This window comes from Lottia gigantea, assembly GCF_000327385.1.
Source record: "Lottia gigantea unplaced genomic scaffold LOTGIsca_222, whole genome shotgun sequence".
NCBI lineage: Eukaryota > Metazoa > Mollusca > Gastropoda > Lottiidae > Lottia > Lottia gigantea.
The window spans coordinates 128,558-149,346 of NW_008708576.1; the positions used below are offsets into that span (position 1 = coordinate 128,558).

The following is a 20,789-nucleotide window of genomic DNA, read 5'->3' on the forward strand; positions in this document are numbered from 1 at the left end:
TCCCCCCCCCCCCTCCCACTCTCGGCCTCTCCGTAGAAACGTCATTGGTTGAAGGACGAGGTGTTGGAAAGAAAGGAGGTACAAACCTAGATTGGTGGAGTTATAGTGCTGATTACAAGTTCCACAGCATAGATCACTGTTTAAATAACATCCTGAAGGTACATTCATCTCATTAACACACCATGTACTCTTATCCCCATACTCACAACCTAGAGGGAGGAGATAAAATTAACAAATTAGAACGAGGACAAATTCAAAATTTACTTATCCTAATCAAACTAAAGACGACAAAATCGTGTTCGTTTCATACGGTGGTTCGTATACATCATTTATTTTCTTTAATTTTGAATTACAAAACTGGAATATAATTATCAACATGATTTTGAATTAAAAGCTTGAATTTCCATCCCGGTGAAAATTAATTCCATATTAATAATATTCCTGTTTTTTAATTCAAAAATGAAAAAATAAATGATGTCGTATACGAACCACCGTAGTTTCAGGGCATTTGCTCTGTACAGAAGTACAAGTTAAAGCTTAATTGACATGACATACTAACTTGTACAATAGAACAATCCTGAAGTACAATTCAAAGTCTTGTTGTGTCGAAAGGTTTATTAACGCTTTCCGAGAGATTCATTAAGTTTACAAATTAGTAAGATTCTCAACGGGAGATCCAAAATATCTCCATCAAATTCGCAATTAAAGACAACAAATACATGAAAGGTTTTGATATGCAAATAAAAACCCAAGACAGCACAAAATACAAACACAGCAGGCTTTTATAAAAGTTTAATGTTTATATGCTTTCCATATCTAGTAGACCAAACTGTTGTTATTTATGAACAAATCAACAAATGTTCTGAAAGTCGAGTTTTTCCGCTCTTATAATACTTATGTTTGACTCATGTTTGTGGGCAAAGACCCTGCTGATACCAGATCTTTTGATGACTAATTGGTGTCTGATGTTGGATACTGACCTATATTCTGTGGCTGATGATACTCAGCACAAGTTCCACAGCACAATTCATTGTTTTTATAACATCCAAAAGGGGCTTCCATAGTCGTTGAGCACCAAGTACTTCTGTCACCATATGGACATTCTGTATAGAAACACAACTCAATGTTAACGATTAAGTACAGCGAGGTGTTATTACTCAAAGATTTTTATGTCCACCAAGAATGACACATTTTAGTAAGGAACAAATTGCCTGTGAGCCTCCATAACAATTCTGCGGATCCCTCCTGGCATTTCCATCTGATTATTCATAGAAATGCCACCCAGTAAGGTAGGTAGGTCTTTGACATGTTAACGTTCGCTTCTAGCGGATGCGATATCGATAAAAATTGACTAGTATCATTGCGTCTGGTATTTATAGCTATGTTATCCGGCAAAGAGTCAGTTTATGGCAACAGCTTATGGCAATAGTGAACCATTGCTTGGTATTGAATCAAATAAACTCAATGTCCATTAAACTTAATTCGAACCCTGAGGAACCGACTTGTATAAAACCTGTTGCCTCACCTGGATTATTATGGTCGATGTGTTGTTTACAAGTTTCACAACAGAGATCTTGGTTCTCATAACATCCGATAGGAACAGATAATGTGGTATTACACCATTTACTACGATCTCCATAAGGACATTCTAAGAAAGATAAATTGATTAGCATTAAATGCCACATAACATATCATTCGGCAATTCTCTGCAGTTTCCGTAAAGCTGAATCTATGTATTGCAAAGTCCTATATCAGAACTTTCACGACAGACCGTTTGAAAACAAAAGGGTATTTTGAGTTAGATAAAAAAAAAACACAGATATTCAGGGCCAAGATGAAAAAAATATGAACATAGTTGACAGTCTATTTTTATCTTGTTGTGGGACTTAAAGTGAAATTAAAACGGAAATGAACTGAATAATGGCGCCTTAATTTCTACATCACACATGCAGAGCTACAGTTGGATCAATCTGATTAAAATTAGACCTAACATCCGTTTGCATTTTATTAGTTTAGTTTCGAATGTTTTATTAGCTTTGTACGTAACCACTACAGTAAGGTCTAACACTGTCCTTCTTGACTTTTCTTTCAGTTAACCTTTGCTTGACCTCTGTTTTAACTAATCATATGGCTGCACTTTCTAGCGACGGAATAATGTGACGTGAACAATAGGTGCATTCCGACTAGCTTATCAATACGCCTGCCTTGATCATTGACCGTTTGAGCTTAATTCACATAGGATCATATCAGCTTACCTGGTTCGTTTTTGTTTTCTATTTTGGCACAAGTTGCACAACAGAGATCTTCGTTTAAATAACAGCCCACCGGAAGTTCTAAATCTGTACGACACCACGAACTTCTGTCACCGTAAGGACATTCTACGATAAAACATACACAGGTTCAGTACATTGTGTTTACAAAATAACACAGGCGTGTCCATGAGAAATGGGAATAGGCTACAGCAACAGAAACAGTGACAAACATTTCAGGCCCTAGTTTGTGATCTCGGGATCCTTTCCGGAGAGTCCAAATAGGTGATGTTTGATATCGGCGACTGAACTAGATGAGTGGAGGCTAGTGTACTACTTAAGTGGTTTGGGCCCTGCTCTTTTTATCTGTGGGATGAGGACCTGTGGTAGTTAAGCCATTGTCCACTATCCAACCCCAATGGAGCCAAAAAAAGTACGTGATGCATTGAGAAGATCATTACCTAGGTCGCCATTATGGATTTTCTGACAAGACAAGCAGCATTTCATCCTGGTAACGTCGTCATAACATTGTTCTGGTGCGTTTTTGGCGATTTCAGGACAAGTGTAGTTATTCCACACTATTCCAGGTTCATCACCAAGGGGACATAAATCTAGAATATAAAACAATAAAATACAGGTCTTGTATTCACTGGAAATGATGACATCAATAAAGTCTGAATTACCTATTCCAACTGCAATCCATGCGTCAAAACACCAACAAAACCAACGAGATAGACATAGAATGAGTTCAATCCGTCCTGGATCATTCAAGATGGTAATTTACGGGTTAAACCACTAGCCTTTCTCAAGTGCATAGTCAAGTTAGTTGACTAAATAAGGTCCAGGCAGAGTACAACCCAGAGAAAACAACTATGGCAATTTTACCACTGATTGTGAAAACATGAAACGGAAAATTTGAAACGTACCTGGAACAACTTTTGCTGTTTGTTGGAAAACACATTCACCCTGGATACACACCTGAAAATATTCAAAGACACCGGTTAGCTTAATATCCACACCAAAACGCAGACTAAACTGTTTATAAGTTTATAAATCGCTTCAAGTTTAAATTGTGACAGTCCTGTGATCCATTAGGTTAAGATCTACGACCAGTACCTTTAGCAAAGGCTAGGATTATAATAGCTACGCCTCATAGAAGGACATCTTCAATCTTTTAAACATCGGATTTCGATCCATTTCGAGGAATCCATCCCATCTCATCTAGCTTTGTCATGTAATGTTCATTGAAACATTGTGCTATCGCTTGTCACAAGATAAATCGACAATTGAATGATTTGAAGCAAGCATCGGATTGTTTGCAAGATAACTTGGTTCAATGTACAATAGACGAAACGAAGTGATACAAACCTTCTGGTTGCCACAAGAGAAACCATCTGATCCCAGGAAAGTGTTACAGGTCGGTGTAGGTGATGTGATATTGTTACACCACATTTCTCGACATAATGTATGGTAGTTGTATTCTTGGTAGAAATCCTGAAAGACATAGACATTTTCATGAAGGATTTGTTATTACACATTGCTTGGATATCACGCGTCAAATATGTCTTGTGGCTGGTAGAGATGGGAAAAGTTACAATATGGAACCATTGGTTGAACGCACGTTCTTTTGTAGTTACGATGCGGCGTACTGCGTACCTGTGTACTAGAAATACAATTTACATAGCCCACGTGGTCAATAATGCTCGATATATATATGTATCCATACAACATGTTTTAATGTACTTACCCTACAAAGAAAAGATCCAGGACCTTCAATTAGAGCACATTGCTGATCTGGAGAAAGAAGGGCGCCAAGTTTAACGTCTGCGTCATGTAGTTGTGGCATGTGGCCGAGATTATTTTTGGTGGAGAGACAGTTCCTTTCTTCCCTACAATAAACACAAACATGGAATATTAAGAAGATAGAACAAAAAATATTAGCCGACAGTAATAAGCTCGACACTGTGTTTTCAATTGTGGATGCGCTAGAGTACACCCAGCGATATCCATATTCCCTAAGATACACCAGTCGCCCTCTGATTTGAGCAGTAGCAGTGTCGACTTGAGCTCTTTTAACGGCTGACCGACATACCGCAAAAATTCCGCTAGCAGAGTGCTCTGATTCAAGCACGGAAACTGCCGAGGATTGCCGCATATTTTTGCGGCCGGACGATTGAACGAACAGACATTAGTAGTTGTTCATGTGATTGTAACACCTACCTATCTAACTTCTCCAGTAAATCCTGGATGTATTGATGTGAGCAGGTAGAAAACGACCATCTATTAGTAGCGTTAACTTCTATAACTGGTGCCATTATATACCCTTCTGTATCGGGACACGGATTACCATCTCCATCATGTTCAGACCCCAGACTGAAAGATGAATTAATATGATTTCAAACACTGTGAATCTATGTTAAGATTACAGTTTATGAATGATAAACATCATTATTTCCTACTAGCTGTTTTTTTTTAGAAAACTTTTCCGGGAGTGAGTCGACTAGTTAATGGTGAAATATGGACCGGACGTTGAAACGAGAAGACATTATTCCAGACACAGATAAATGAAGGTATATCAAGCTCGCAGGCAGTACAAATATACAGATGCAGTATGGAAGGCATCTTCACAACATCAGATTATTACTTCGTTTTATACCTTGACTGCAATAGCCAACTTTCTTGTGTCACAGAAGTTTGAAAATGCAGGGATTTGACTGGATCATACCATAGAAAAAATAGTCAATCAGAAGACTCGATAGAAAGTCTGTAAACAAAAATAGCCATAAAGATTACAGTCTTTCTATCGAGGGCTCTGATTGGCTGTATTCGGTAGCTTGACATTGTGAAGATGCCTTTCATACAGCTTCTGCATATTTAGATTCCAAGTGAGTTTAATACCTGACCGTAATAGATTGACATTATGAAGATGAAAGCTCGCGTGGAGTACAACGATGCAGAGGATGAGCTCAAAGCATAATGAACAGATGAACATAAAGAATAATGAAGAGATGAACATAAAGCATAATGAACAGATGAACATAAAGAATAATGAAGAGATGAACATAAAGCATAATGAACAGATGAACATAAAAGTAGTATGAACATAAAACAGTATGAACATGAAAGCAGTATGAAAAGATGAACATAGAAACAGTATGAATAGATGTCTAAATCCTACCTGTGAGCCAGTTCATGACTTGCTGCAACCACATCCTCAAAGTTAAACTGATTCTCTACCACTGATACCGAGGACCTTTTACACATAGTGCCTAGATAGGCGTGGCCTGAAATATAGCAGAAAAATATAGAACCATAACGAAAATAACTTTGTGCTACTTCTATTAGTCTTTGCTGATTTCTAACTTTAAAGATACATTCTGTATTACACAGGGTCTCGGCATTCCCATCTGATTTCAGCACCCCTATCTCCTTGCTCTTGGGCATGTACCAAGTGATAGAGAGCTATATAAGCTTCTTTTAACAGTTAAGGCAAAACTGTCAAGAGGCAACCGAATATGGAATTTGAACTCGATCTTTGTAGCAGAAAACCTAAGAGTTAATTGTTAATTGGAAGCACGCCTCTGGGTCACTATGACTCTTGGTATCATTTAAGAAGACACGAAGAAAAACTCAAATGATGTACAACTCTTATAAAACAACATGTTATCCTAAAATAAAAAGTTGTTGTTTACCTGTTGTAAGTTTATTCGGTGCTTCGTTGGCAGATTGTAAATCAAACCTGAAAAAAAACAACTAACCTTAATTAGACGTAAACAACTATATAAGGAGCAAATATATTACAGTACACAGCTGACGACTCCATGTGAGCACCCGACATCATCTCATAGGATATCCAGTAATGTCCAGGACTGCTCTTTTTCATATTTTGAATAGGTGGTCTTGTTTGTTTCGTGGGCGTTTTTTTTTAAGCCTCGAAGCAAAGAGACATGATCCAATTATTGCAGATGTAGATTTAGCTGTATTTATACCGAAACTGCCGAGAATAGCAAAATGTAACGAACCATCCTCTGTCTTGTAAGAATAAGATATCGAAATGGACATGAAACGTACTAGTGTAAGAAAACATAAAGTGTTCTCGAATCATTTCGACGATTCACTCGAACCCTGATGTCAAAATATCAACTTACCCTGTTAGCAGCATAGCATGATCATGTGGAGGCAACACCTTCTCGTGTTTTTTTACCCATCTATAAAAAGACGCCAATGAAGAAGCAGCGTTGACAATATTTCTTGGGAATCCTTTTTTCGATAATTTACTTAACCAATATCCCCCTTCTTTGGACTGAAAAAGTAATCACAGAAAATAGGAATGGATGAAATATATCGCTATGAAAAAGAACAATTGACCATAGCTTGTCTCATTCTTCCGATGCCTGCATGAGATACACAACCCTAATTAGGACAGCTAGTCTTGGAAATTGAGGGAAAAAATTAGTTGAAATAATTTTCAGTCATTAAGGGTGACAAAGCAATTGGTTTCCATAATAATTAACCTAACGAGAGATTACTCTTTATGTGGTCATATACTGCATCAGTGGCACTCAATAGTCACCGAATAGTGACCACAGATTTGTCAAAGGGAGGAAACAACCTTCCACTTCCGTAGAAACGTCACTGTTGACGTTAACCGAGCAGTAACCAAGTCGAACATCAAATAAATGAGTTGGATCTTACCTGTATTATAAGAATATCTACCAGGGTGATGTCTATCTTTAAATCCAACATTTCTAACGAGTGATACAGATTGTTCATCTACAATGTTAAAAAACAATGAATGAAGTTCCTCAAAACCAATATCTAATCTATGAAGTCTAAATAACTAGCAGATTGTGAGAATGGAACTGGATTTGGTTCAATTGATGCTGAATATGCCACAGAGAAGACGACGGTGATGAAGTTGATAATGTGAGACGTGTGTCATTTGCAGTATAAATGCTATAATGGAATAGCTAATGTTGAGTACATACAAGTAAGAGCCGAAGTGATGTAAGACTGATTCTTGTCGATGACACAGAATACATGCAATTTCATATCCAATGGAATAGGTAGTGCATGTCGAGGTTATGAAAGACGACTTATCCTTTTCGATGACACAAAATACCAGCCATTTAACATACAATGGAATAAATGGTGAATGTCGAGGCTATTGGAGACTTATCCTAGTCGATGAAACAGAAAACGTTACTTACATCATGGACTAATGAAGTGACATATTTGGTGATAGCTTGTTGTGTTTTAATATCTCTTCCATTCTGATATTTGATACCTTCTCTCTCGTACCATCTGAAATAAATGTCCAGTATCTTTATATACGAGTTGGCTACTCCATGAAGGAATTGCTTTTGGTTTGTGTTTCTTGCTATATGATATTTGCTGCCGACTTCTTGGCCGACTTTCGCTGTCTTTAATTAAACGCCTTTGGATCATGTATTGGAAAGTTGACCTTTATTTCAAAGGAAGATTATATTATGTTGTGTGTAATCCATGGGTAAAATATTTCTACACCATCTATACTCATAAGGCAGTTAATTCATATCTGAAATCTACAGACTGTTATATGTGATCTATAAGAATGAGAATTATATTTGTCATGGACTCTGATATGTGGAAGAAATCCAATCTCAAAATGGAATCTCTAAGTGAAAGTTGACCAAATATCAGGCGATCTGTGTGGTATCAAGGAATAAGTCGGTATGGTTTTTATTACTACGTACCTCAAGTAGGCTTCATAATCAACAACAACTAACAACTCGATTTCATTGGGCAGTTCTCCTATATAGTTAGCTCCTGAAAGTATATTAATGTTTTCGTTTATTACATAATTAGTATAAGCCATGATGTTTAACTTTGGAAATATTAACTAGAAAATAACTCTACTAACACAAAGAAAAAACAACAATACAAAGCGAGACAGGGCATACTCAATCTTCTGGTATACCTGATCTTTTTTTCGATAGTTTACATAATATATATTGTATATACGAAAATAGCTGAATTAATGGATTATAATTTACGCACGAATGATGGAATATCACATTTCACTTTTGCTAGGATTACTTACTGCTGACAGGGTACGGAGAACTGAGTTTAATGGAAGGTTTAACTAGAGGTGTAACTGGTTTGAAGGATTTCGCTAATTGATTAGGCACTTTATATTGTTTATGATGCATCACATTACGACCAGGTGTATTCACTAGCAATCTGTGACGAGGTGTAATAGTCTTTGATGGAGTATATTGGCGGGGAACAATTACTCTATTTGGAATAACTCGTCTAATAGTTTGTTGTATGGGACGGAATGTTGGCTTGAACACAGGTCTCTTGGTCAACATCTGTAGAGTTCGAGGACTACTAACAGGATTAGATCGTCTGTGACCCGGATGTCGCGATCTGGATCTGTGAAATAACTGAGAACCATTAGATTGTCCATAAACATTGTGAACTACAAACCCTAATAGTAGTAGTGTTATTAATAGTTTTGAGATGGTGATATGGGTCATTGTAATTGCTCTTCCACAACGCTCCATGGTGAAGTTTTAAGTCAGTACTCTACACTCAACTTCGCTCGTTTAGCCAGATTTTCAACATTAACATCATTTTTAACACATATCTATGGGTTTTTTGTTATATAAATATGTCATGTAATCAGAATTTTACCACCATATCTGGAACGATCTGTGTTTTTATATTTGTGATGAAAACAGTATCCTGATGAAACCGAAGCCTGGAGATGATAATACAGAATATCCAATACCACAATGTTGAAAAACAATTAAGCAAGTATTCCCGATGTCACAAATTGAAAATGTGGTCTAAGGAATTGACCACTGTTCACTGTTCACTGTTCATTTTCTTTCCGTCTTCAACACACGAGTATTTCAGAAAACAATGGTAAATATAAAAGGAACAGTTTATTATATACAGAAGGAAAACGTATTTAATTAATTAAAAAACTTTATTGATTGTCAAAACGTAAGAATAAAATTAGGGCGGAGTGATTCGTCATTCAATTAACTAGAACAAGAGAGACATTGAGTAAAGATCTAATCATTCTGTACCTTTCAAAGCACTTATTATTTTTTCCGTATTTTATGTAAATGAATGAAAGTCATGACGTTTTAAAACCTTGATGGATGGACTAATAATACATTAATGTAAACGACTTGTTTATACTTAAAGGGTGCCTTTCTCAAAATGTAAGAAACCTTCAACTGTGACATAGTATATCGCTACAAAAGAACTTATATTTATGTGTGTGAATTTTTTTCAGAAAAAGCAACGGGTAGGTCAAAACAACATAAAATTCTGATGGTGTTTGATCCAAGACTATCTAAGATATGTCTGCTTATACCACAAGACCAGCTGATGTAATACATGTAATTGAAACATAAAGTCATAACTGATAGCATCAATTTGCATCTTTCCAATTCTCATTCCGACGCCTTTGATACTTGCAATTTTACTAGATCTAACGCGGTTTATGACGTCACTAGAGGGGAACTGTATAGATATTAATAGTAGCTTCTGGTAGCTCCCCTCTAGTGATGTCATAAACACGTAAGTTTTAGTTTAATTGCAGGAAACAAAGATGTCAGAATGAAAATTGGAATGGTGAAAATTGATGCTATCAGTGTCCTCGATACACATAAAAACTTAGAAATCTTCTTTTCAATCTCTTTAAGGCAATAATCATAGCGAGCACCAGTTGCGGATAAGATTTTCAATCATAAATTTCGAACACAACTCTCATACAACTGAGTTCTGAACTCATAGCCACATTATTCGCAACCATATGCAACTGGTAATCGCTATGATGTAAGGGCATCTCTATATAAAACTAATTATATTCTTGTTCAAAACCTAACTTTAAAACATCTATCTCACCATCTCACATAACATTCTAGATACAAAGCCCTTGTTTGATTCAGAGTAATAGACCATTTTAAAAAAAACATATTTTATTCATCCTAAATAAGTTCAGAACAAATTAGGAAAACAATGGGTATAACTACTCTTAAACAAGTATCTTTTATTCTGAAATCTTCATTTTATCTCAAACATTTTGATAAATGGGATCTGTATATATTTTTGCTTATTACTCCGGTATTTTAAATAACAGAAGATGTATTTATCTCCTACCAGTCAATGATAATGATGACAGTGTTCAACGGGGGGAATTCTTCAAATCCAGAGTTTACTAATTTAATATGCCATAGGACCTTGAACGGATTGTTTCACTCACGTGACTAACTAGTTTCCCTCGTCTAATCGAATGACAATTGATTAAAGAAATATTCCCACTATTGCGTATTTCGTTATTTACATTCGTGTGTGTTGGTTCGTTTGTTGACCTTGCATATATTTTCTGTAATGTTTATCAGATTAAAAAGGTTAAAACTCGTCAACACCAGTAAAGTGGTTAAATTATGCAAATTTTTATAGCAGTTATGAAGATGGGATTGCCAGAATGAAATAAACTGGGGTCATTTCGTACTTTAAATTGGACGAAATGACCTGCACTTTGACGAAAAGTTTGGCAGGGATTATAAAATTTTGTTTTGATCTTTTGACACTTGGAAATTTAAAATATGGCACCTTTTAAGATTGAGATGTTCTAGACTTTAATACTAGCAGCCAGGACGATTTATTACCATACAAAAACCAATCCTTAAGTTCCTAAGTCGCAAACTTACTTATTGGTACCTATTTCTATTATTGTTGGGTCCGCTTTTGCCCCTGATTGTTTTCACTAAATAATCTTGTTGAAACTAGATAACTGGCTTATATAGCTCTATTTTTGTCCCTTAAACAACACAAAAATTGTGAAATCTTCAATATCACCTGGGAGGAAAGTATAAAAGAACAGAAATTTGAAAAATTGAAAAAATAACGAACGACTTGTTATAAAGAAATCACACGATAACGAGCAAACAGTAGGTAAAACGTCGATACAATATTAAAGTAAATGAATAGTTATTTTAGGCAAATTAAGACTTATATATTGTTTTAATAGAATCCATTCCTTATAATATTTTATTTAGTTTTTATCAACTGTTTATGTGAAGGGAAACACCCATATTCTTTTATAATGAAATTTTATGTCAAAATTTTACTGTTATATATTGATTTTTAAACAGAAGTAATCGCTGAACTAGCTTAATTGGTAACATAAAAAGTAAGATGGAAATTTAAAGGGGTATGGTCCTCTTAATATTGGCTCTGATATTACCCATAATGATAAAGCTCACTTCCAGCTATCATTTGCCCATCTCCCTTAATATAAAATCAATTTTAGGAACAGAAGCTTGAGCCCGCTTTCCAGACTGACTGCAGTGAATATTTCCAAATATAATCCATATATTGGTCCATGAAGCCACTTACATCTGCATTTCAAGAATCACATTTAAAAAGTATAGCTTTAAAAAAGGAAACATTTGGTCGAAAATATTCAACCTAAGCCTCTCTTTTGATTTATTACAGGGCACCTGCCGATTAAAAAATTCAAATTTCCACCAATACAATGTGATTTGCCTCGGGATAAAAATATTCATTGAGATGTATCGAGAATCTGTCAGTCAACATAAAGACCTCAGTTTAAAATCTACACTCTAATACAGATTAAAAACATATATATCCTCTCCGAATGACATTTCCTTCAAACTCTACCGACAGTTTATCAACATAGTACATTATATACGACGTGGCGTGGGCTGAGGAATCTGATCTATCTGGGCCAAAACATTGTTTGATAAAAATTATAGCTTCATTTTCATTGATAAACATGACAGCTTCTCAGGTCCATATCCAGACTTGATTCTTCAGGGGTGGGGAAGGGGCAATTTGGTGTTTAGTTGTAATGACGATATAGGTCGGCCAATCGATCAATTCCGCTCCTCTCTTGTCCTCAAGTCCATACAGGCCAACAGCGTCTCCAAATTCTACCTTCTATATCGTCGTGGGCTGAGAAGTCTATTCCATACACATGTTCAAAAAAATTAACTGGATGAATGGATGTCAAAGAAATCATAAGTAGCCTTTCCGAACTGAAATAATTCAATATGACTGGTTAACCTGACAGATCTGTCAAACTCTCTACAGTTTGTCAACATATTGTACTGAATGTTGGGTATAGTGTGGGATGAGGAATGTTATACAAGCTAAACTGAAGTTTGAAAACTTGATAATTCATAAATTATGGATAACCATATAATTTCATGCAATTGGATTGGTTAACAATTTGCTAGCAATTCTACTAAAACTAAGTGTTATATGACGTCACCCCCGCAAAGGACTTATGTGATACAAGCAAATAAATGACGTCATAAAACACGTAGTTTTAGTGGATTTGCAGGAACCACAGACGTCTGATTGAACATTGTAATGGTGCAAATTGATGCTATCAGTGTCCCCGACACGCATACAAAAATTCAGAAAACCTCTTTACAATCTCTTTAGACCTTATCCATGTTGGAGAATTAAGAAAGAATAAATAAATAGCGCCACAAAGCTCGTGGGAGTAATGAAACCCTAGGTTGAAGACTCCTGGTTTAACAGAAAGAAAGAGACCAATGACCTCGAGATGTTGGGAGCACGTGTGATAAGCCTGGTTAGTCAACCAAGGTGTCGTTAATCGTCTTGTTTCAACACGATGTGTAATCTAGCTGAACGGTTCAGAGTAAGAAGATAACGTACTGTGATGAGTCAATCTTCTCTAGGTGTTAAAACATTGTCAAGGAATGTAGAATAGTAACTATACGACTGGATGGGCAGGAATCGCCCAGACACCTTTCGACATCTCTGTACTAAATTAAGCCGCATCAGCTGTTAACTTATACCGCTGTCCAATCATCTTCACAATGTCACGCTATTGCAAACTTCGTCTTATACCTTGACAATAGCCACCTTTCTTGGATTTTAAGCTTGTGCATCGACTCAATTAGAGCCTTCGACAGAAAGATTGTAACCATATTGTTTGTAGATATTCTGTCTAGGCCTCTGATTGGCTGTTTCCTGCAGCATACAATTCAATCAAATCGCTGCCTTAACAAACTTCCGTGATACAAGAATAGTGGGCCATTGCAGTCAAGGTATAAGGTAAAGTTCGTAATAGCTTAACATTATGTCCAATACAACATGACAGTTTTCACTGGTAGACTGACATAAAATTATAATAAAAGATCACTAATAAACTAATAACTTGCATTGTGAAGTTCCTAACTGTTGAAGAGGGATAGATGTGGACCCTTTCCCTTTATCCTTATAATATTATAATGTATTCTTGCATATTATGACATATTCGTCTTTCGTGGTTTAAATTACCATGTTCGTACAGAGGTACTTTCTCACTATATTCCGTTATGATCAATTAAAACAGTGGTTCCCAACCTTCTTCCGCCTTCACACCCCTGGAGCAATCGCCTGGACTTTTCGCATCCCCAAAATTTTGTTTCATCCACATATCCAACATGATGTGAGGTGCTCTTTCAATTCAAAATAAATTATTTTCCTCGAGTATTTGGTCACACCCCTGACATCCTAATCCCATACCCCCAGGAGGTAAAAACACCCAAGATTAGGAACCAGGGAATTAAAAGGATCGAAAAGAAAGACCTCTACCAATCAAACCTTCAATCGATGGTTGAAAGTGACTAACGACCTCTCAGAAATCAAGATGGAGGAAAGGAATGGAAATCCGGTTACAGAACAGCATGTTTCCTCAGGTATTTGTTAACGGTCGACTAAATTAATGACGCCATACTATTAATTAAAAAAGTCTGACCACGATCTTGTTGAAAATGTCCAAGTAACGTTTTGTCGGGTAAAGTTGACCTACAGGTTCTTATGATGACCAAATCTACAGATGATCTCATCCAGTCACTTGGTCACTCCAATTCATCATAATTGTACTTTTATATGAACCAGGTCATTGAAATATGGGTCAAGGTAATCTGGACAAACCAATAAGCTTAATAGTCCGAAATCTAGGCCTATATTGCATTTATCTCCCAATATATCAACAACTCTGGCACACTTTTATAAAAATTGCTATACAAATGAATATAGAAATAGATTCAATAGAGAATCTCCTAAATTCCTGGTACCCAACCTGGTGTGTTTTCACCCCCTGGGGGTGTGGGTCTAGGGTGTCAGGGGTGTGGCCAACTGGTGTAGGAGAAGAAATTATTTTAAATTGAGAGAGCACCTCACATCATCACATGCAGGAAATGTGAATGAAACAATTTTTTGGGTGTGAAAGATCCAGGTGATTGCTCCAGGGGTGTGAAGGCTGAGAAAGGTTGGGAACCACTGTCCTAAATCAATGGTTGCACTAATACTAGAGTTAGTTGATGTCCGGTGTCTATATAGGCTGACAACAGGGCAGCAATACCCGAAAGAATATGGGAAGTTCATATATACAGGGTCCAAAAAATCACTTGAGATCAGAAATTGTCTTATATGGGGGTGTGGGACTAGGGTGTCAGGGGTGTGACCAACTGGTGTAGGAGAAGAATGTAAAGAAGGTCCAGGTGATTACTCCAGGGGTGTGAAGGCTGAAAAAGGTTGGGAACCACTAATGTAGGGTAACTGCATAAAATACTTGTACGAGTACAAACTGCTGTATTGCAGAAAATTTAAGACTTTCCAGCCCGACTGTATTATATATCAGTACTATTAAGGATGTGGGTTGTTTTTTTACTACATCAGACCACAATGAATATCCGACAAGAACACAGGGTCACAGTTATTATGCCAGCAACCATAGTACAAGCTATATAATCAGACTAAATCGTACTGGCTAATTAGTCATTCCTTAAAGGGATATATCCAAAAGAACCGATGATATGTTTAGAAGGATATTATACAGCTTTACACCCTTCTATAACTATCGATAAAACATAATTTATGAAATATAATGCTTTATATCCAACCATTTATAATTTGGCGGGATAATTCCAACAGTGGAATATGGGTTACCAATTATTTCAAATTGGGATCCGTTAATTTTTCTTTTCAACGAGTTCGTCAACTAAATATTTAAGGGGCCCAACGACCAAACCAACAACCCAGAATCATCCAATTTGAACCAATCCAACTACAAATTACTACGACTACCAACAACTACATAGTTTGCGATATCAGCATCCGCTGGAAGCGAGCGTTAACTTGTCATCTACCAACCAACCAAAGTGGTCACCAGTTGCGTATGATTGTGGGTAATAATAGCTGTCTTAAGTTCCGAACGCAACACTCGTGCTCTAGAGACCGAAACATTTGTCTCTACTCTAGCCTCTGATAGCTAATTGGACAGTTGTAAAAATGGCTATCGGAGGCTGAAATAGAGGCAGAGGTTTCAGACTAGTGCATTCACAGAGTTGTGAGTTGCGTTCGGTACTCATGACCACATGCATTATTCGCAAACATACACAACTGTGAGGGCCCTTTTAAAATGTACTCGACTGACACGTTAGATTAAACGACCTGCCCCTTTAAGACTAGTTCCTGGTGACTAATGGAATATGACTAAGAAATTGTAAACCGGATAATAATCCGACTTCCCCACCAGCTGTCAAAGGATGTAAGTTTTTCTATTAGACAAGGCTAATGCACCTTAAATATGTTACAAGAAATTACTCATTCATCGTAAAATATAGTACATAAAAATTTTGTCAAACAAGCGTTATTTGTTACGTTGGATAATTAACGTAAAGTTTGTCTGGTTCATATTGATTCACTCTACTCTGTTCACTCCGTCTTCACAATGTCAAGCTATTACAAATACCGTACATATACCTTGACTGCAATAGCCACTTTTCTTGCATCAGAAATGCAGAGGTATGATTGAATTGTTGAATACAGCCAACCAGAGCCCTCGATAGAAAGGCTGTATACAATATGACTTCGTGTTCAGATCGGGGGCCCCTCTCATCAGATCACTTCAATTCCAAACTTTAGTGATACAAGAAAGGTGACTATTGCAGTCAAGGTTAAACCAGGGGCGGAGCCAAAGAGGGACAGAGGATGCAGTCGCCCCCCTCCGCTCTGCAGCATATTTTTCGGGCAAAAATTTCAGATATTTCCCCTCGGATGTAAACCTGGCGCCGCCACAGGGTTAAATACTTAATTCGAAATATCTAAATATATACATTTTAAAGATGTGTTCACTCTTAAAGGGTACTATCGGCGCGACCTTAACAGTTGAAATATATCAATCTTTGTCCAATGCCAATACACTGCCCAAAACAAACGAGCATACATTATTATCAAACTTATCACCATTCAAACAAAATAAGCTCACATGACAATAGATCCCATGATTAAATATCAAAGAGCCGCGGTGAGAAATGATCCGATACTTGGTGATTCTATTTTCTGACAATAACACAACAGAAAATTACCTTTACTGATACTGATAACTAGAATATAACCCAGAGTTTGGTGATTTCTGGTGGGTTTTCATCTATACCTAACCCAGAGTAAAGTGTTTTATAAAAAGACAATAGTAGACCAACATCTAGATTACAATCCAGAGTAACGTGATGCCTGGTGTTTCTAAAATCAGAAAATAGTACAACAGTAGAGCACCCTCTAGAATATAACCCAGAGTAACGCGATGCCTGGTGTTCCCACAATCAGAAACTAGAATATTATCCAGTTATTACGTTGGGTGATGTCTGGTGTTTCTATAGCCGGTGAAATGACAGTAAGCCGCCCTCTAGATAGAATATAACACAGAGATAGGGGATGTCTAGTTATATATATGAAAAACAGACAAAATGCAACTGTGATGTATAGTGTTTCTCTAAACAGACGATAGTACAACAGTAGATCACTCTCTACTCAGGGTTAGTTGATGTCTGGTGTATAAATGAAATGAATGGAGTTTTACGTCCTACTCTGGTGTATAAACAGATATTAGCACAACAGTGAATCACTCTTGGAATACACCCAGGATTAGGTGATGTCTTGTGTATAAACAGATATTATTACAACAGTGAATCACTCTTGGAATACTCCCAGGGTTAGGTGATGTCTTGTGTATAAACACAAACAGATATTATTACAACAGTGAATCACTCTTGGGATACTCCCAGGGTTAGGTGATGTCTTGTGTATAAACACAAACAGATATAGTTACAACAGTGAATCACTCTTGGAATACACCCAGGGTTAGTTGATGTCTGGTGTTTCTTTAAGCAGAAAATAGTACAACAGTGAGCCCCTCTCTAAATTGTAAACCCACAGGGGGGTTTCTATAAACAGACAAAAGCTCAACAGTAGACCACTTTCTAGAATATAACCCAGGTTTAGGAGATGTCTGGTGTTTCTTTAAGCAGAAAATAAAACAACTGTGGCCCCTCTCTAGAATGTAACCCACAGACAAAAGTACAACAGTAGACTACACTTTAGAATATAACTCAGAGTTAGGTGATTTCTGGGGTTTCTTTAAACAGACAACAGTACAGCAGTGAACCGCTCTCTAGAATATAACCCAGGGTTAGGTGTTGTCTGGTGTTTCTAAAAACAGACAATAGTACAGCAGTGAACCACCCTCTAGAATATAACCCAGAGTTTGGTGTATTTCTAAAATCAGACGATATTACAACAGTAAACCACCATCTAGAATAGAGTTAGGTGATGTTTAGTGGATAACATCCGCAATAGTGATGCTGTCGACAACCCTCTAAAATATTGATAACACCAAGACCTAGTAGCTTCATATAGTATAACAATACTGTTATACAAAACTAAAAAAAAACATCTTCTCAAAAAAGACAAGTGGGTACTTACCAGGAAAACTGTAAGATTTCTGCACTAAAATTGTAGTCAAAAAGACGATAAATAGATTAAAAACGTTGAAAGTAGCTTGTGGTACCATCTTATTCTCGAGCTGACAAGTACTGAAGTTTTATTCCTATATTGTTATTTCTTCTCACTATTACATTTGGCATTTTCACTATCTAAAAACCAACTACTGTATTTTCTCTTGATTGGTCCCAATTTAGATAATTTTCTAACATTTTTCCTTTATCTAAATTTCAAATTTTAACAATCAATAGAGTTTTGAGGTTAAGTGAAAAATTGGTTTAAGTCCACTCAATGTTAATAGAAGCGATGCTAATTTTTTAGAATGAATTGAAGATAGGTCCAAAGTTATCATTCAGCAGATTCTGGCGATTCTCTAAAGCCCTAATTCCAGATTTCTCTAGAAATATGCTGCTTTAGAAAATGACTACTGATGTCACGGCAAACCACAGTTCCAGTGTCGTGTAGAAAGAGTTCACAGTGTAAATGCGTTGGTACCAAATTGGATATCACTCGTTTGAAATACTTTTAGTCTAGAACTTCAAGTCTTCAAAAGTTTGTTGGTACCACCACCTTACTGGCCTACGTGATACAAAAAAAGTAAATTTAACCAAAGTATATATATATATTTAGGTAGAAACTGGTTTTTGAAATTTGTCATCTAAGGTACGAGTTTGCCGCAGGCGCTTGTCATACTATTTATGAGTATTTGATCTCTGTCTAATTTAGACCATAAAAGTCTGGGCTAACTAGGTCTATATGACAGTGGGTCGGTTCCTCGCCTTAATTACTAATTAGTTTAATTAATTAACCTGAAAGTAGGCCACAGAGTGACCTAATATTATGGTCATTTACCATGTGCTCAAGTCAAATTTACTCCAGAACGTTTTAGCATCAATTAATAATTTAAAATGAATGAATGAATGAATGAATGAATAAATAAATCGAAAAATAAACACAATAAATAAATAAAGAAATGTAAATAAATAAATAAATAAATAAATAAATAAATAAATAAAAATGAATTAAATTAAAATTGCAAAAATAAATGAATAAATAAATTTCAAATTAATGATGCAAAAATAATTTCACAATAAATTTCAAATTAATAAATAAACTGAAAAATAAAAAAATTAATAAATAAGAATAGATGAGAATAAAATACAATAAATAAACTGGTCGTGAGAAGATAAAATGTTAAGTTGATTATGATGAATACTGTTTGACAATATTCAAATGATTTATATCGAACAACTATCATTATAATATATTATAATTTATATTCTTACATTAGTCCACGAGCCAAAAGGAGGGGGGGGGGGGACTGGCGGAGGGATCAGCCGCCCCTCGCATCCCCGAAAGCAAGTTTTTCGGGCAAATATCTCATAACAAAGTTAGAAATTAGAGCAATCTCAGATATTTTGCACTCCTTCCCTATCGTACGTAAACCTGGCTCTGCCAGTGTATTAGTCCTTGTGGGTATTAAATTTTTAAGGTTTTTCACGAAGTAGTGACAATATTTTATCATTTGGATTGATTCAAAGAGAATGGAGCACCTGATATGACTTCACGAGTGGTTTACCATCTTAACACGTCTTTTTGACAGTCCATATAGCTAATATTGTTTATTTGGTAATTTTTTTTTAGCCTTTGATAACTATGTAACTATTCTGAAAGTTTCGTATATAGTCTTTGCTTGGAATTTGACGCCTCATATACTTGCTGACTATTAGGCTCTGATAGTTATTACCCATCTTATTCTATAGCGATCTGACTAGTTTGAAACTTTCTGATTCCTACTTAGCCTCTCATAGTTATTTGACTTGTTGGTATTTGCTGACTATCGCTAGTCTCTAATAGTTGACTATCTGACATTTGCCGACTCGGACTCTATACCTAGGTTCTGGTAGGTATTTAACTAGTCAGAACATACTGACTCCTACCTCGTCTTTGATGTCTATATAGCTAGTCTGAAATATACTGACCCTTATCTAGCATCTGATGTCTATATAGCTTGTCTAAATCTTGCTGACTTGAACTTAGCCTCTGAAAGCTGACTGCCTGACCTTTGCGGACACTTATCTGGCCTCTGATAGTTATACCAGTTGGAAACTAAAAGGATTCTAAAAATTGTTGAGAAGTAAATGCACATCAACTATATAAGGCCAAATATTTCTGATTTTCAAGTATTTAATTTAAGACATTTTATAATATATTTTACCATCATACAATAATAGAATATTTTTAATGTTAAAGTGATACTACGTCTTAGAATGAGCATGAAATTTAAGTTCTGGAAATAGTCAGTATGAATATAAATTCATCAGTTAACTTACCTGGTGTCATAAAGTTACAACAGAATCCCTGTAAAATCTGTAAAATTGGAAAATTCATAAAACTAAGTAATTATTTTAAAAACGCTTAATATTGATATTAAGCGTTTTTCAATAATTAATTGCATTTTTATGGATAATTACTAAGTTTTTTTGATTTATCAGATTATATAAGGATCCTGTTATGTTATTTATGATACCAGGTTTATCTACTGGCTCTTATTCGCCATGTTTAAAATTATTAAATTTTATGTTAATTCTAAAACGTACTATCATTTTGAAATAGTGCTCAACGACTCAAGTTCTGTTTTAATATTTCTATATCACCATCATTTACAGTCTTTGGCAAATCTGAGAAACAAATCACACAAGTCTGCTGACT

At 36.0% G+C, this 20,789-nt stretch overlaps 2 protein-coding genes across 2 annotated transcripts in view; both read right to left on the minus strand.

Moving 5' to 3' along the window:
- Positions 1 to 8,797, minus strand: part of LOTGIDRAFT_174864 (hypothetical protein) — a gene marked incomplete at both ends in the record, with an annotated part of 10,010 nt that extends 1,213 nt beyond the window's left edge. The window contains 16 exons of the mRNA XM_009054724.1: positions 87 to 209; positions 981 to 1,103; positions 1,526 to 1,648; positions 2,256 to 2,378; positions 2,711 to 2,860; positions 3,176 to 3,227; positions 3,618 to 3,743; positions 3,997 to 4,138; positions 4,470 to 4,622; positions 5,428 to 5,533; positions 5,942 to 5,988; positions 6,398 to 6,552; positions 6,945 to 7,022; positions 7,460 to 7,553; positions 7,985 to 8,057; positions 8,332 to 8,797. Coding sequence (XP_009052972.1) covers positions 87 to 209; positions 981 to 1,103; positions 1,526 to 1,648; positions 2,256 to 2,378; positions 2,711 to 2,860; positions 3,176 to 3,227; positions 3,618 to 3,743; positions 3,997 to 4,138; positions 4,470 to 4,622; positions 5,428 to 5,533; positions 5,942 to 5,988; positions 6,398 to 6,552; positions 6,945 to 7,022; positions 7,460 to 7,553; positions 7,985 to 8,057; positions 8,332 to 8,797 — 2,134 coding nt within the window. The remainder of the gene's footprint in view (positions 1 to 86; positions 210 to 980; positions 1,104 to 1,525; positions 1,649 to 2,255; positions 2,379 to 2,710; positions 2,861 to 3,175; positions 3,228 to 3,617; positions 3,744 to 3,996; positions 4,139 to 4,469; positions 4,623 to 5,427; positions 5,534 to 5,941; positions 5,989 to 6,397; positions 6,553 to 6,944; positions 7,023 to 7,459; positions 7,554 to 7,984; positions 8,058 to 8,331) is intronic.
- A 10,377-nt stretch (positions 8,798 to 19,174) lies between these two features.
- LOTGIDRAFT_174865 (hypothetical protein) overlaps positions 19,175 to 20,789 on the minus strand; it is a gene marked incomplete at both ends in the record, with an annotated part of 2,639 nt that continues 1,024 nt past the window's right edge. Inside the window, one exon of the mRNA XM_009054725.1 lies at positions 19,175 to 19,191. Coding sequence (XP_009052973.1) covers positions 19,175 to 19,191 — 17 coding nt within the window. The remainder of the gene's footprint in view (positions 19,192 to 20,789) is intronic.